Consider the following 17,751-nt stretch of genomic DNA (forward strand, 5'->3'; position numbering starts at 1 on the left):
GTGGAAACGAGGCCGAGCTGCCGAGAGCGTCGGCAGCTCGGCCTCGACGGCGAGCGACGGCAAACGTTCCCGACGGAAAGAAGTGGGATTTCTTTTTTTGCCCCCACGTCGAACATGTGGATCGACTTAAACAGCCGTGTTGAAACACGTCACCGAGAAAAATGCGAGAGCGTAATGATTGGCATGAGAGGCAGCGAGCCCCCTGTTCTTGGATTGAGGTTTATTTGAGATTTTATGAAAAGGCTCAATAACCGTCGCTCGTCACTCGTCGACTTATTAGCTTCTCGCTCTTTCAGCTTCTCCTCCTCCTCCTGCTGCTCCTCCTCCTCCTGCTGCTGCTGCGTGGCCTGAAATTGTTTGCGTGTAATCCGGAGCTGCCTGGACGGGTTTGCGCCTTGTGTGTCTGCCGCTCTCGTCGCTCCGCTGTCAACAGTTGTGCCCCCACCCTCCAACTTCAACCACCCCTAGGCCCCCCCGACCGCTATTTTTGATCCTTATTTACGGCTCCTCTATTCTGGACGGGGTACTGGTGGGGGGTGGGGGAAGGGAGGCCGGGGGGGGGGCGGGGGGGGGGGCGCTGTGGAGGGGGAGAGGTGGAGACAATAGACAAGACGGTAGCGGCACGGCTAGTTTTACACTCCGAGACGGGGAGGGATGGGGGACGGGGGGCGGAGGGGGGCTGTGAACTTTTGACGGTTGCTAGCGGCGCTGGGTAACACTAGACGTCATTGGTTCTTCGGAGCGAGCAGTTACGCAAATAACGAGCCGCCCGCTGCCTGGACAAAGACACCTGTTCTCCCGCTCTCCTTCCCCCCGCTGGTTTGAATTTTTTTCTTTTTTTTTTTTTTCTTTCTTTGCCTTTTTGCCCTGTATTTCATTTATGGACCTAAACGAGGCTTTTTACGGCTCTCACATCATTCCTTCTTCCTCACCTCTCAGTCGCTCCGTGTCGCTCCACATCGGCAAATCTGGCACGAGCCGCCGATAAACGATTCCACACGTGTGCAATAAATGCGCGGCGGCGCTAATAATAGCCGTGACGCCGCCCGCATTCCTTCAGGATTGCGCCCTCTCGCCCGCGGGGGGGTGGGGGAGGGGGGGGGGGGATTGGGGGGTGAAAAAAAGGGCTTTTCAAGCAGGGGCTTAAACAATGTCCAGCAATAAAGTAAAATGCGCCGAGCGGGGACTTGCTAAGTAGGGTGTCGACAAGCGCGCTGAAATGTAGGCAAAGTGCTGAGCCGACGCCAAAGGAAAGGAAGAAAAAAAGGAAAAGTCCGATCTGGCAGGTGGAGAGGCTCCCACCTTCCCTCAGGGCGCCGCTTTACAGGCCGCGTGTTGCACTGAGCTTCCCGTCGCGTCGCGACGCCAGACGAGCCCTGCAGAATCCTCGTCTCCGTCCGTTTTTGGTTTTTTTTTTTTGATGCGTCATCCCACCACCGTCCTACAGGAGGCGGTGGAACGCTCAATCGCTTCGTTTCTCGTCTTTCATCGGCGCATCGAGGAAGCGAAGGCCCCCGCGACATTCAGCCGGGGATTCACAGCTGCGTGCTCTAAAGCAGTGTTTTTCAACCACTGGCGTACCGTGAGACAAAAACAAAAGATCCCAGACCCAAGTGTCGCACTGAGTGAGTGTACATGAAGAGGCTATATTGTCATTATTAGGGGAAAAGGTGTCACTTTATAATATTCTCGGTTGGTGGTGTGCCAGGGGATTTCTTTCAATGTAAAAAAAAAAAACGTTTGAAAAAGGTTGAAAAGCACTGCTCAAAAGGGAAAAAATATTGTCCACCTAAGACCCCCCTCCACACACACACACACACACACACACGCACCCCAGCGAGTCCGACGACGCTAATGGGAGTTTGTGTCTCTCGTCCTCTCAGACGGACGCATCAGTCTCCGCATTTTAAAACAGCTCCGGTCTGCCCTGCGTCCAGGCGCTCCTTAACTCTCGCTGTCAATTATACAGCAGAGTCGGGTGGGGGTTGGGGGTGGGGGTGGGGGTGGAGGGCTGCTTTAGCCCTCCGTCCGTCCGTCCTTCTTCCTCCTCCTCCTCCTCCTCATCTGGACCTCCTAATGAATGATGACGCCGCCGTATCCGGCCGTCTGTCCACGACGGGGACGCACCGTGAGCAGGGAAACTTTACGGAGCCGACGCAACAACTCGTCCTCCGTCTGAATGGCAAAGGCGTGGATTCCTCTCTGACTGCACAGAGCGGTGATGGACATGAATGGCGGCCAGCGTGTGGCTGGAGCATTTGCAACTATGCAAGTCTCGTCGTGATTGCATCGGTGTGTGTGTGTGTGTGTGTATGTGTGTGTGTGTGTTGGAGCGAAGGAGGAGGAGGAAGGGTTACTTTTGGGAGATGCTGCTCCCTGGGCTGCATGTGTATAAGCGGTCTAATGTTCATGTGAATAATTGATTAGGGGCCTCTCTGTGTTTTTGATAATTAGTTGATAGCTTCTTCGCTCTAAGCCCCGAGATTTCATGTTCCGTGTGTGTGTGTGTGTGTGTGTGTGTGTGTGTGTGTGTGTGTGTGTGTGTGTGTGCATGAGTAGTGGGGGAGGTGGGCAGCACAGTCTTAAGGTGCGCTGAAAACAACAGCTCTCTGAAAGAAAAGACTTCTTCCCTCCGAGCCACACACACACACACACACACACACACACACACACACACACGGATTAACTTCCCTCAGAAACGAGGCAAACGCTCAGACTGCACTGTACATCCCTTTTCTCATCACTTCTTTTCCCCCTCCAACAGTTTGCGTCTCCACCACATAAAGTTAAGACCCGCTTAGTATACCTGCGATACTGCACAGCCTGCACTTTTTCATCCATTTCTTTATTTCTTTATTTCTTTTGGAGACAAACTCGTTTGACATTTCACAATATGGTTGGAATAAATAAATAATAATAATTAAAAAAAAAAAAAAGCTGCCGGACTTTTCCCCTCAGTTTTTGGATGTTTCTCCCGAACGGAGCTGCAGGCGGAAACAACAACAAAAACATCGGATGCATGAATACTTATCACTTGAAATTCACGGCTGGCTACATTCTTGCCTTATTGATCACTCAAACGCTCGCGCAGCAGGTAAATATGGAAGAGGGGAGTCGGGGGTTTGCGCCGAGTTCAAATCCCTGCGCTGGTATTCAGACAAGAGGAGAGGTTTTTTTTGTTGCCGTCGTCAGCGACCTTGAGGAAGCCGGACCACCCCCCCCCCCCCCCCCCCACACACACACACACACACACACACACACACACACACACCTCTCAACCCCCCATTTCAAACACACGCGCGCAGACACCCAGAGACACTTTGTTTATCCCGCCACGAGTTCTCATCGCACTCACTCAAACCGCCCAGGATCGCCCTGGCGTCTTTGTAATTTATTTATCACCTCTTTACATATTTATTAAGCAGCCTGATTGCTTTGCTGGTTTGTTACCACTACCGCTACTTCTGCCGCGACTACACTTCCTGTGTCTCTCCGGCGGGCTCGGGAAGACCTTATTAGGGCTCCTTTCCCTTCTGATCTCGTCCGAAGGATCCGGCTGAGGATCGAAAGGACGGACGGGCGTCCAGACGTCGGCTATCGGGAGGCGGCGTGCTCCTCGGGGTCAAGGGTCAGCACCCAGGTGTCTGTCGGAGCAGCCACCGTGGGAACCGATCAATCTCGGTGCCGCGCTCACATCGATTGCGCGAGCGCTCCCGCAAACGCACACAATCCGCCATTCCTTCCCCTTCAACGCGCGGGTCCTTTCCCCGGAGCTCTCCGCCGGGAGCCAGAGCAGCAGCAGCAGCAGCGACCAGCAGTCCAGCTACAGCAGCGAGAGCTAGGCGTCCTCCTGTAGTACCGGAGGTTGCCGTCACGCACAGAGGTTGTGCCGTAAAAGAAAAGACCAATGAGAACGAAGTGGTAATTAAAAAAGAAAGAACAGAAAGGAAATCACAGCTACAGAAATCAGTAAATAGGACAAGTGGATATTTTTTCCTCTCATTCAAGGACGTACGGCAAACAAAGCTCATAGTTCGACTCCTTTGATTGTCTGTGTTTGGTTCCGCTGGCTGATAACTAAGGAATCCCTCAATGATTACTGATTACCGCCTTCCAGATTTAGATTGAATAAAAAATAGCTCAGCGCTTTAATGTGTTTGATGCATTGGGGCTTTTACGATAAGAGTTGTTTTTGAAGGCACATGCGAGCCCGTCACTCCCGTTTGCGTGGCCTTAGCATTGTGTTCCACGTCCAGCCACTAGAAAGGAAGGACTTGTGTGACAATACCAAGCGTGTCCCGGCTCTTGAGGCCCTCTGGTGACATTGGCGATATTTTCAGAACTTCCCTGTTGCCGTTGTGGGACAATATAGCAATCTATAAACAGTTTGTATTGAATGATGTGTAGCAATCTTAGACGGGTGCAACCAATAACAATGTTGGAGAAGTTCAACGCAGTCTCTGGTTTGAAGTAACGCTGAATAACGCTAACGTTCCAAACTATTATCAAGTGGAAATCCTCTGCTCACACTTTCACACCAATGGCTTCGATCAGCCGAGCAGCTAGCGTGCTAGTGCGCTAGCTGCCCTCGCTGTGTTATCTCCAGCGTTATCATTCCACCTCGACGGCCTGCCTATACACTCTGACCAGCGGCACCGTGTGGCACCTGCGAAAGTTCCCAGCGTCCTAATCTCCTCGCCAGCCGTGTGCTGGATGTCCACGGACTGCAAGGAGGGAGGAAATACAACCGAGGGCCAGATTGAAGAATTCAAAAAGACGGACGGCCCTTGCATTCTTCGTCGAGCTGAGTCTTTTAGCGACCCAGCCTGCGCTCAGCATCACGGCACTTAGACATTCATGTTTCCCTGTGATGGAGGAAACTCTACCTCTGGTGCCTGCAAAACTGAGAATCTTGGCAAAAAATCCTCCTTTTATTGCGTGTCTCAACAAAAGATCGAACCGTTGAGCGGCCGACCCGAAACGCAGGTCGGCGGGGGCGACGCGTCCCTCCGCAGGGAAGCCCGTCGAGCGCGCCGCAATTTTTTATTTATTTTTTTTTTGTAACCGAGACTGATGACCAATTAATTGAACATAATGTTGTTGGCAAACGCTGCCCCCCACACTGAGACCGTTTTCAATTAAACCGAGCGAGCCAAACTAGAAACGAGCCACCGTGCGCCGAGGCACGACATAATTAAGCGTTTGCGCCGCTCGCGGAACAACAGGCGCCGTGCTAGGTGAATTAATGCCCCGTTCCCAGGTGGATACACGGCTCTGTTTGGCTCAAGGCGAACAGATGCCAAAAAACAGGAGCGCACCAAAGGCCAGAGCCGCCAGAGAGGCGCGAGCAGTGATGTCAGCTTCAAACCTCACCTGTAGTACGCCGAGGCGCCACTGATTCCCGGCCAAAAACAAATTAAAAATAACTAATAATAATCATAATAACAAGCACGGCCATTGTTTATGTACGAGTCGTTTGAGGCGGCTAAACGCGCAGTCTGTGCGCGCGAGCCTGTGTTTGCACACCCCCAACCCCCTACCCGCCTCAACAGAGAGAGAGAGAGGGGGGGGGGGAAACACACGATTCCCTCCATTCATTAAGGCTCCACAGAAGGAGATTCCATTAATCTGTTCATTAGGCCACATCAAAAATGGAACTACTTATTAAAATCAGATCCAGCTGTGTACTCTCGTTAAAGCCCGCCGTACCGTACCGAGCTTAACAATGCTCGTGGCACTAGACCAAAACCCGGCCATAAGAGGGGGGGGGGGGAGAAGGAGGAGGGGTGGAGTGGGGGCGGGGGGGTATCTACATTGGCCTGTTTTGACTCAACACACCATGATAATTGCTCCGCTCTTAGCGGGGGTCTATGAATAAACATTACTTTTGTCAGAGATCCTCTGAATGCTCCATTTCCAATTAATTTACATTTGCTCAGAAATGAAGGGAGAATCTGCTCTTAATCACAATGTTTTATTTTCTCTATTTCGCCCCCGAGTCTCTCTCGCTCACCCCCGCCCCCCCGCCGTCCCCCCCTCCCCCAGTCTGGCACTCGGACTCTGCCTCTCGCCCGCACCGCCGTTCGCTCCGCACCGCTCTCGGTGGAAAATACCATTAATCTTGGCCAGCGGTTTTGAACAAAAGCTATGGGCTAAGCGATTGATCCTGGCATTGATCCCACCCGTCTGAACGATCATAAAGGTGTTAAATTGGTTTCTTGGAGGATATGTATTTTTTATTGCCGGCTCCTGCGAGCGGAGGTTACCGCATGGAATCTCTCTTTATTTTACGTTTATTTTCTATTTCATTTTACCAGACTTTAGTAATAACATAAAAAAAAAAAAAAAAAAAAGAACTCCCCCTAAAATTACCCCTTAGATGGGATTTTTCAGGCTGGTTTGAAGAGTGTTTTGTGTTTCAGCGGGAGTCTCGCAAGACAAAATTTACTTTTTTGGGGGATTTTGTTGCATCCAAGGATAGAAAAAAAGGAGATTGCCCAAAAACTTTGTTTCTAAAGTATGGATATATATATATATATATTTATTTATATGTAGCGAGAATAGCTTACATTTGAAAATCTAAGTAAGGTTTTCTCAGCGGTGTTTGTGTTTTCCAAACAAGACGAGGCCTCAGAAAGCAGGAAAACACATTAATGATTTCCTGCCGTGCATTTGGTTGGTTTGTTAGTTTAAATTGAGTACGCAAAGACCAACAATACAAAGAGGGGGAAATAATTCAGCCTCTACAGTCCTTCCCTCGCTCAGCCAGTCGGCATGTGTGACTGCCAGATCTCTTAACCTTGAGCATGCAGCGCCTGGAAACTAAAATCCGAGCTGCAATCTCGCAACATCCCCCCCAAAAAAACGCAAACTTTTCATTTTTACTTTGAAAAGAGGTGTTTTCTTTTCAGCTTTTCTATTCAATCTCTTCATAGAATCTCGCGAGTTTTTTGGTTTTGCTCCCTTTAATATATATATATTTTTTGAATTTTGCTTTTTTTTAAAGATAATAAATCCACGCCATAGGTGCAGAAAAAAGGTTTTGCACCTACTGCAATGCAGACAAAAGAAGGATAGAAAGACATTGAATAGATACATGAAGGCTGCTTATTTTGGAAATGAAAGTTAATATACACATGCACAGTGGGACCGTCTCTGGGCAAGTTAGGGATTATTTCTTATTGAATTGTATTCTTCTTCTTCTTCTTCTTCTTCTTTTTTAACAACAAACCAACTTTGATTTTTTTTAAAGGTGAGCTAGATTTAATTATCATTTGAATACAGCTTTTCTGGTATTGCGCCATATGAGAGTCGACTCATCTTTACACATGGAGCTGGTCGAGACTTGGAGAGAGCCGCCTATTCATGTGCAACTGCGAATGTAAGGAAGAAAGAGCCGCCAGTGTAAACTGCCAGAGTGTGGCCTCCACCAACAGTAAGCCCAACCAAAGAGGAGGAGTCACAACAGCGCCGCAGGTTCCGTCAGTCAGGACCTTCCAAAGTCAATAAAAGCGGACGTCCATGACAGGAACAACAATAAAACGCAATTACGATTAAGGGGGAAATTAGGAGCTGGTACACCTCAGTTCTCAGATTTACAGATAAAAGAGAGGAACTTTTTTTATTGTCATTTCGGAAAGCTGAAACGAGGAGGGTCGTGACAATGTGCTCATGTTTTCACATTCCGTCCTGATTGGATTTTTTTTTTTTTTTTTGTCCCGCGAGACACAAAGGAGTCGTTGACTCCTCGCTCTCAAACGTTGACACTATCTGAAGCCGAGCAGCAGCAGATCTTCCTCGATGTGCCGCTGCTGCCCTCGCCGCCGCTGCTCCGCCCAGCGGAGGAAGAGCTCGTCAGGGAAACAGCTCGTGTCGCCGGCGCTTAAAAGGTCAACGAATCCCGCAACTCCCGGTCCGCCCTCGTGCCCGTCTGCCCGTCTGCCCGCCCGCCTGCCTGTCTGTCTGTCTGTCACCAGTCGCCCACTTCCAGGCGGGTGTCCCCGGCCCCTCGTCTGGCCCGCTGTCGCCCGCCGTCAGCCCCTCTGAGCCCCTTTGATGACCCAGGCTTCTTGTCAGAGAAGCGCTTCAAGGCAGGCAGAGTGAGGACAGCCCTTTGATGAGGACCCCGACACTTGCCAAGCACCACTGACGTGCAGGGCGGGCGGGGGGTGGGGGGGTGTTGGTCTTTTTGAAGAGCCTGGCTCTTACATGTACTTGTCTACACGAGCGCGCGCGCGCGCGCGCACACACACACACACACACACACACACACACAGACACACACACACACAGACACAGACACACTGTTTTACGTGCTTCTGGGCTAAATGGACGGGGTAGCAGAGGAGGAGGCGACAGAACTCCTTTTTTTGACTTGGGTTTCTGGCTCTCTGCTGGTTTTAATGAAGGCATTTGAATTTTTGTTATCCAAAGCTGGAGACGACGACCCCCCACGCCCCGAAAAAAGATGTATTAAAAAGTAGGAGCGATAGTGAGGGGGAAAAAAAGGATTTGATGATACTGTCAAACGTGTCAGGAAAAGGTCGCAGAGGCTTTGTTGCGTTTGTCACTTGGCATTGAGAGGAATAGTGGAACTTAAGGCAAAACAAAGAAGGCATGGTGTTGGTGGAGGGGGGGGGGGGGGGGGGGTTTGGTTGAATAGTAATTCAGATCTTTTTTTGGCTACATGTCGAACTGAAAACAGCAAGTGACCTGCGAATACAGAGAGAGATTTTTTTGTTTTTGTTTGTTGCTTTTTCGTAAAAAATGCACCTTTTCAACCGAGACTCAGGCAAAAGTCCTGAGGTCCTGAGGCTTTAAAGTCGTAACATTGTGGCCGTTTTAATATACTGCACTACACATGCCGCAGAACAGGGTTTTAAGTGGGTCCGGCCCGTTTAAGGGGAACTACAATGTTACTTTTAATCATTTTATTGTACAATAAAGCAAATGGAATGAAATCAATTGGTGCGTTAAAAAAAATCGCGTTCTACCCTCTTTTATTGAAACTGACGTTTATTTCCTGTCGGCCATTTCAATTTGCACACCTCCTCTGCCGACGATGGCGGCCGCTAATGTCCTCCACGTGTTAGCGTGAGTTTGGCTTCACCTCCGAACGCAGCAAGCGGCCACTATTGTGTCTGGCGCTGCAGGGAAACAGAGCCGGCGTGACACAAACACTAAGACCGCCAGTCACAACAACCGCGATCAACAAGCGGCACTCGCTCGCTGCCGGCACACTTGTCGCAACGTAATGAGTGCCAAAGGTCATTTTAGGTTTCAACAAATGCATCCTTCTCCAGTTGGGAGATAAGACGAGCAGCCGCGTTCGTGCTGCACCTGCTGCCGTGAAAAAAGAACCAACATTGAGCCGCATTCTTTGACGGCGGTGAGGGAACGTCACGGACGGTTCTCACACAAATCGGCGGCCGCAAAGAAATTCTCATCACACACACACACACACACACACACACACACACATTCCGGGGGGAAAAAAAATGCTGTCTGACAAGGCGGAGACATTGTTCCAAACAGTTCCGCACAAAGGACGACGTCTGTTTACAGGGAAGAGATCAGAAAGAAAGAAGCCAATGGTACATTTTCCTCATTCCTGCCTCCTCAATGTGGCCCTTTTTGGTCGGGCTCACGACTGCTAATGATTAACCCAGCCGCGCATGGGAAGATAGGGACGTTCACAATGGAGGGGGTTGTTTTGGCGTCAGAGTATCGCCGAGCGACCTGCCTCGGCTTCTCATGCTCACCTGCAAGGTCCCCCTGGGAGCCCGTAGCTGCCGTTCACGGGCAGATAAAACACACCAAAAAAAAAACCCTGCTACTTAATCATTATCGTGCGTGGAATTACTCAGAGAGCGCTGGCAATGTGCAAACAGATAAACCCCGGCGAGGAGGGGGGTTGGAATCAGGCACGCAGCAGGCGGTGGAAAGTTTTCACATGAGAACGAAGGCGTGCGCGTCACATCTGCACCGGGTGTGAAAGGAAGTGTGAACAGTGTGAAGTCAGGCGGTGTTTGACTTCCTGGGATGTTTGCCATCCACGGATCCGGCTCGTCTCACAACCGCCATTCAAGTTCTCCCATTCAAATATTATGTTCACTCCAGTTTCTTTGGCCGTAACAAACAATGACGGGGGTTTACCTGTAAACAACAGCAGTTAGCGGCGTATAAAAAGTTTACAATCAGTCAGACCATGTCACTGGCAGGCTTTAATCTAGTCATTTATTTGTTTACTGTTATATCAGCTGACCTTTGACCAGATGAATCGTCACTCGTTGTGATGGTTACGTCATTTCAAACATTGCGACGTATTAAGTCCATTGGAAAACACTCGGCTGACGTCACAATTTACTAACAACAATCTAATCATACAAAAAATGATGAAAAAATAATATGTGCCAGTGTATGTTTACTTAGGGAAATTAGATAAAGTTAGATGCATAGTTTAAGTTTGGCAAAAAAACAAAAAACAAAACTATAACTATTACTATCATTATTATTACTATTACTAGTAGTAGTAGTAGAGCTAGCAGTAGTGATAGTAGCAATAGTAATAGTGGTAGTATTAAGAAAAATCTTATCTTATCCATATCTTTTTTTTTTTTTTTTATTGATGTTCCAGGACAAGACGCTCCAACTCTTCAGAAAACACCACTGTGGCCGAACGGTTTCAGGCAGCCGAGAGGTTTCAAAGTATTTAAAGTGTTTCTGTCTCACCAGGTGGACGACCAAATGAAGCTGCTGCAGAACTGCTGGAGCGAACTCCTCATCCTTGACCACGTTTTCCGGCAGGTGGTCCACGCCAAGGAGGGCTCCATCCTATTGGTCACCGGTCAGCAGGTGAGTTGTTTTCTTTGCGACCCCCCCTCACCACCACCACCACCACCACCACCACCACCACCCTCCGGCCGTGAGGGACCCGGCAGCCTCACAACGTTTCCTTCAAAGCTTTATTGATCTCCTCTCTGCGCCGGAGTCGCCGCTTCATTAAAAATAGATTAGGGCGTATGGATAAATACTTAGGCCAGCAGAATAATTATTTCTACACCCCCCGCAACACACACACACACACACACACACAGTCACCTCAGTGCAGATGCCTCTTCAGCGGGAAGGTGGACCAATAAAAGGTGTTTTCTGTTTGTTGTGCTGCAGTCCTTCTGGTGTTGTTGGGAACCAAAGCCAGGTTTTGCGTCAATAACTACACGTGAAGCGTTTTTTTTTTGTTTGTTTTTTTTTAATGCAAATGATTATTTTGGTCTGTTTGTTCGTGTTTCGCGCTCGTGCAGAACTAAACACAAAACGCACAACTTCATTTAGACCCACAAAAGTTCAATTCTACGGCCTCTCCCAAACATTCCTCCTCGACTTTCCGCCTCCAGTAAGTTCACACTCTGCTTCAGCAGTTAGAGGTTTTCTGGGTGCACGGGGTCAAACAAAGTTAATGCTTTAATTAAATGACTAGATTTTCTCAATAGCCAAAGACCTTGAACTTGTGCTCAAGGAAGAGTAAAGATTATAAAGACAGAGATTAAATTTTGTTCAATTGTGATGATTTCTTAAAAGGCAAAGGTAGATTTGATGCAAGAGGGATAGTGAGTGAATGAGTGAATGAGTGAATGAGTGAATGAGTGAATGAATGAATGAGTGAATGAGTGAATGAGTGAATGAATGAATGAGTGAATGAATGAATGAGTGAATGAATGGCTGCAGGCACCCAAGTGGTGTAGCGCAATGGAGCTGACGGACAAACGGGTTGGGATGCAAAAACAAAAGGGGGAGAGAAAAGAGGAATAAAAGACAACGGTAGAAGTTCAGGGGGAAAGAAAGAAAGAAAGAAAAACAGGAGGAGTAGAAGGGGAGAGAGAGGAGGCCGGGCAGGCTGACGACGGGACCACATGGCAGAGCGGAGAGCAGAGCTGTCAGGAGGAGCTCTGATCACGGGAGGCACTGGGCGGCCGTTTGGTTTACATAGTTTGGTTAATGAACAGCTGGTGTTGGGGATGGTGTATATCTGCATATCTGTGTGTGTGTGTGTGTGTGTGTGGCTCCAGAACAGTTCATTATTTCCTATTATTCTCCGCCTGGCCAGGGGTGACAGGCAGCGCAGCAGCAGCAACACCAGGGATAGTCAGAGCACACCAGCAACATCACCTTAAGCAAATGCTACACACACACACACACACACACATACATGTACACCCACCCACTCACACTCGCACACACTCTCACACACACAAACACACACACAATGACTGCTTGGCCACGCATAGCATGTTTAGCTGCAACGTGCCAGTGACTTGATTGACACAACGTTGCTTGAATGAAGGTTTTTCTTCAACACAAAGACCCCACAGCCGCAACGGCAACAGAACTGATTCAAAATGTACCCCTGCTAACGCTAACCAGCGCGCTAACATCACCGCGCGGCGCTCGAACGCCGCATTGACACACGCTACCGCAATAAGGGCGCACTGTGCCTGAGATTAGACCCACTCGTGTCTCATCGCGGCACTGGATCTCAGCGTGCTTGCTCCCATGTTATGAAGACAGCGACGCAGGTGGCCCGGTGACGGGAGACGCCAGCCAGGGTTAAAAGTTGATGAAGTTTGTGAACCTCCATCTCGGCAGACACTCTCTGTTCTTGCATTTGCGCGAATGCAAATTCGAGGCTCTTTGCACCTTTTTTCATGAAATGACGCCGCTCGTCCGCTCTTGTCATTCTTGTAAAGACTCTCCGTCCGTTCGCCCGCCAATTTCACTCCGCGGTTTCACTTACGAGACGCTGAAAGATGATGTCACAGCAGAGGTGGCCGTGAGCGGGCTCCACCCGTCAGAGGGTCACATGACGGCCGCCGCCACCGCCGCACAAATGAATACAAACATGAAATGACAAAGATCGGGGGGGGGGGGAACTGCTGAATGATTAAGCGAGGCCTTGCAGCCCCTCAGCAGTCATTCCTGATAGCACTCTGCTGCTGCTGCTGCTGCTGCTGCTGCTGCTGCGCATGAAATTCAAATGAAGACAAAAAAACAACAACTCCGGTTTCAGATTATTGTGCTCTCAAACAAGATGGCCCTGCCTCCCAAACTCTGCCACACACACACACACACACACACACACACACACACATCGAAGCCGCCGTGCCATCGCGCCCTCCTCCTCCTCGGCGCTCGTCCCTAATGTTCCGCCGTGACTGTCGACAGGCTTCATGATGGCTCAAGATTTCGAAGGTTTATTCCCATATTAACTCCCCGGAAGGGATAATAAAGCTGTATTGATTGGCTGATTAATATACAGGTCACCAGGGTTAGTGCTAAGTCGGCTATAGTGACATTACAGTTGTTGTTTTTTTTTTTCCCTCCCCCCTCCTCCCGTCTTCTTCACTTGGGGCTAGAAGGCAATAACCCAGGGCATCACCATCAACAGTCCAATCCTTCAATGAAGTTATTTCATGCACAGTTGATTTTATGTAAATTGATTGACACCTTGGATGTGGGCTTTGCGGGGAGGGGGCGGGGTGGAGGGGCGGCGGCGGTGGTCTGCTTTTCACTAAGTCATAACTCTTAGTGATGGCGAGAAGGAAAAAACAGAGAGAGCGGAACAAAGGAGTGGCGGAGCGACTGGGAGGGGGGGGGGGGGGGGGGTCGAGGTGGAGCAGCGTGGAGGAAGGAGGTTAAGGTGGTGGTGGTAGAAAAACGCTGGATGTAGCGTTTGCTCGGCTCCAATCACGCAGCAAAAAGAAGAAAAAAAAATGAATTCCAAAACCCGGCACGTTTTTTTTTTTTTTTAATTGCAAATGGAGGCTCCCAGGGACCCTCTCCCTCCCCGAGCTTCAGGAGCTGCGCGCGCCAACGTCTGCCTTCCCCTGGAAGCCCGAGCTCAGTCAATTATGGTAATGAATTGTCAATAAATATAAAAATTTAATATGGTCCTGCTTACTTTGAGTGGCAGCTAAGGACTTTGCCTCCCAGACAAATTGTGCTGCGGCTGCAGATACGAGCCGCACCTGAAAAACACGCGGTGCGCAAAAGCGCACGTGCGCGCGAGGGAGAGAGAGAGCGAGAGAGAGAGAGAGAGCGAGCGAGAAAGATGGCGTTAATTCCTTTTGCACTTATCTATCATATTTCAGGACGCGTCTTTGTTTAGTCGTACACAGGAGGGGAGGAGAGAAAAGTCAGCTGGAGGTGAACTCCCTCCGTCCCCGCCGCGTGTCACCATAAAAAAAGCTGTTAAGCCGCAGACACCTACAGCCTGCAGCCGCCTGATTTACACATCTGGGGGCTCCGACGCGACAGACAGAACAAAGCTTTTAACTCGGCCACATCGCGACACGGCGAGCATGCGAGCGTTTGGGAAACGCCTGCGTTAAAATATATATATGTATATATATGTACATTTGTGTGTGTCACCATGCCAGCAAGCCGCACATTTAGGGTTTCTGGCCTTGATGTGCAGTCAAGTTGCGAGGAAGGTCTCTCACTCACTCAGGGCGTCCCAGCTGTCAATTATAAAGCTGGAATAAATAAATACATGAATGAACGAGTGAATGAATGAATAAATAAATAAATAAATCTTCTTTGTGCTCAAGTCCTCTCTGGTTTCTCCCTCGACCCAGGTGGACTTCGCCGTGATCGCGTCGCAGGCGGGCGCCACCCTCAACAACTTGCTAAGCCACGCCCAGGAGCTGGTGGCCAAGCTGCGCTCGCTGCAGCTGGACCAGCGGGAGTTCGTCTGCCTCAAGTTCCTGGTCCTGTTCAGCCTGGGTGAGTGCCAGCGGGCGACGCGCGTGCGTGTGGGTCGGTCGGTGGGGGATCAAACGAGTGAACGGATTGAAAGGAGGTGAAGTGGGAGTTTGATTAGGGAGGTCATCAGGAATGAAAAAATACTACCTCCCGTCTCATTTATGAAAATGGCTCTTAAAGACGTGGAAAGGAATTTCCGAGCCTCTGCAACTTCAAATAAAAATTAACAAAATGTAAAAAAAAAGTCTTACGACCGAGTTCCGCGCGGTTTCGAGAGAGAAGCGCGGAGGTATTTCCGCGTGCTTCTCCTCCCTTGAGGAGGCTTTGTCGGATTTAAATACGGGCAGATGAGAGGTAAGATTAAGTGGAGGAGACGGTGAATCATTTGGGACGGACAGGAAGAGAGGTAAGTCTGAGAGGGAGGGGCCAAGGACGGGCGAGGTGGAGAGTGGCGGGATAAGTAGTCAAATGAGTTGAGGGGTAGGAGGAGGTGAGACGCCGGTGTGTGTGTGTGTGTGTGTGTGTGTGTGTGTGTGTGTGTGTGTGTGTGTGTGTGCACAGGTCCCAAAGCTGCTCTCTATTCTCTAAGCCGAGGTCAGACATAGCCAGGAGAATGTCATCTCTGTCTCTCTTTGTAACAAGTCTGCAACAAATGGCTTCTGAGGAGTGCGTGCATGCACACACACACACACACACAACGCAGACAGAGCGCAACTCCTTCCTCCAGACTCCACAGGCCGCTTGTAATAACAGCAGCGGCTCAACCGGGCTCCTGCATGGCACTGGGAGAGCAGCAGTGGCAACCGTGTGATGAATATTCACCTCAGCTTCCACCCCCTCTGTCTGGAATACACGGGGGTCACCCCTTCGCTTGTTTACTTCCTCTAAACAAAGAAAGAGTGAGTAATGACCCGCAAGACGGCGGCGGCGGCGCACACGCACGCACGCTCGCCGAGGTGATCAGGCAGGATTAATATTTGTGTAAGAGGTATTTGCTCTACAGAAGACAGAGGCAAAGGGGCTGGGGAGGTTGTAGCTGGGATTTGGAGTGTGTGTGTGTGTGTGTGTGTGTGTGTGTGTGTGTGTGTGTGTGTGTGTGGTTGGTGTTGAGGCTCAGGGTCTAAATTATTTGGCAGTAACATCATCCATAATGAAAGGCTCACCTGAGGGATGTGTATCGCCCACGGCAGTGCCTGTTCTCCGGCGTGCCCGGGCCTCCCTCGCAGAAAAGAAGACTGACACAGACGCCGTCAGAGCCGGCTGGGGAGGGTGGGGGGGTGAGGCGGGGGGGCTGGTGGAGGGGATGGAGGCTGGTGGTGGTGGTGGGTGGGTGGAGTGGGGGGGTGGGGGGGGGGCCTCCACGAATGTAAAGCCGGGAGATTTCGCAATTGATCGGTTTAATATCGCAGGCAGATGAACAGAGATGTACACGTGGTCCTTAATGGGCTGATGAGATACATACGTTTACCCGGGGGAGAGCGATTGTGTGTGTGCGTGTGTGCGTTCACGCAGCTCCACCGCCAGCATAGAGCCAATTAATGAAGATCAGAGTGAAACGGTGCATGAAAGGAGCCGCAGCCCTCACAGCCGAATTCAGACGTAACTTTATTTCAACTCGTTAACCTCACACGTAAGAGACACAATGGCGGCACAAAAGGTGGCGCCGCGTCAAGTCATGGCACAAGCGGGCAGCTCCCGACCGGCGTGAGCGTCGGCATGCGACTAATTGTTTGTTCCTGACAATGCCACGGGGAGAAAAAGCCCTCAGTGTCGTTCTTTGTTGCCCTTTGAAATGGAAAAAAAAAAATTAAAACGCTGCAGCCTCCGCGCTCGTCTCTCTCTAGCAGCCGCTCGGCTCCGTCTCACGTTTATTCTGCTACTTTGCCGTCATCTTCTTCCAAGGCGTTTCAGTGTGATGGTGATAGACTTTCATGAGAACAGGTGTGAGCTTTGAAAAAGCAACACAATCAAAAGCAGACACGAACGCAACGGGACCAAAACCAATCCTACCATAGTACTTGACACTTGAATTCTGCCTGAGAAAATTAAAGATCATTTCATTACAAATTACAAGAAAAAGATCCAATATTTCCCTGTTGAGACACTTTATGCCTGGTATTTCTCAGTGAGGGACAGTTTTTTTGGATTGGAGCTTGGCAAGATGGATGTGCAAGATTTCAGAATAACCTCAGCAATCCAGTCGGTGATACAATGGGGTTTGGAATTATTGCCATTTTCCTCTTTGTTCACAAACTCTCACTTGGAGAACATCGAAACGTATTACCTGAAAAATCCCACAGGGGCCACATACTTTTATTCTGAAGGAAACAGAGAGCTGAACTTCTATTCTCACCATTAGCAGCACATTGATCACTGTGGTGGCGCTAGAGAGCCTCTGTCTTTCTTCTTCAGTCTCTCTGGTTGTCCTGCTCTCCGCCCGTCAGTCACTGCCCCCTCACTCACCTCCCCGCCCCTGACTGAGGACGGACCATCAGTCACCTCCTCGCAGCTCTCACTTAAAGCAGCTGTCGATAAAGGCGGGGATATAAAAGTCACTCCAGACGAAAGGCAGCACTTGTCCTCATCTTTCCCTCGGCAGGCCGCAGAATTTTTTCTCCCTTCCTTCCTGTCGTCGTTGTTCTTTTCCAATTTTATCTCCGCTGCTTTTTCTCCTCTTTGTCCCCTATCAGTCTTTAGCCGTCGCCACCCTCCCCCCCCCCCCCGTCTCCGTCCATCACAGAGGAGCTCATCACTCTGGCAAGCATTGATCTACTTAGGTGCGCGTGCAAGACTCGGAGCCGCAGATTGGGCGGGTGGCTCTTGGCGTGCAGGAGCAGGAGGGGACGGGGCCGGACAGGCGGAGAGTGAGTGCCGCTCGGGTCACAGTTTAGTAAAAGGATTACCGCTGGTTGTTGTACGGCGTCAGGCCACTGTTAATGGGCCCTTTGATTTCCTTTAAAAGGTTTAAGGGCCTAATAGGAAGAGTGACAA

At 50.0% G+C, this 17,751-nt stretch overlaps 1 protein-coding gene across 1 annotated transcript in view; it reads left to right on the forward strand.

The window, feature by feature from the left end:
- Nucleotides 1–16,017, forward strand: part of LOC142882437 (nuclear receptor subfamily 5 group A member 2-like) — a 28,200-nt gene extending 12,183 nt beyond the window's left edge. The window contains exons 2-3 of the mRNA XM_076017179.1: nt 10,735–10,854; nt 14,634–16,017. Of these exons, the coding sequence (XP_075873294.1) occupies nt 10,735–10,854; nt 14,634–14,861 (348 nt within the window). The 3' untranslated portion in view covers nt 14,862–16,017. The remainder of the gene's footprint in view (nt 1–10,734; nt 10,855–14,633) is intronic.
- The last annotated feature ends 1,734 nt before the right edge of the window (nt 16,018–17,751 follow it).

Source organism: Nelusetta ayraudi, unplaced genomic scaffold (assembly GCF_046127955.1).
Source record: "Nelusetta ayraudi isolate G7.1 ecotype Tasmania unplaced genomic scaffold, CSIRO-AGI_Nayr_v1 ptg000277l, whole genome shotgun sequence".
Taxonomy (NCBI): domain Eukaryota; kingdom Metazoa; phylum Chordata; class Actinopteri; order Tetraodontiformes; family Monacanthidae; genus Nelusetta; species Nelusetta ayraudi.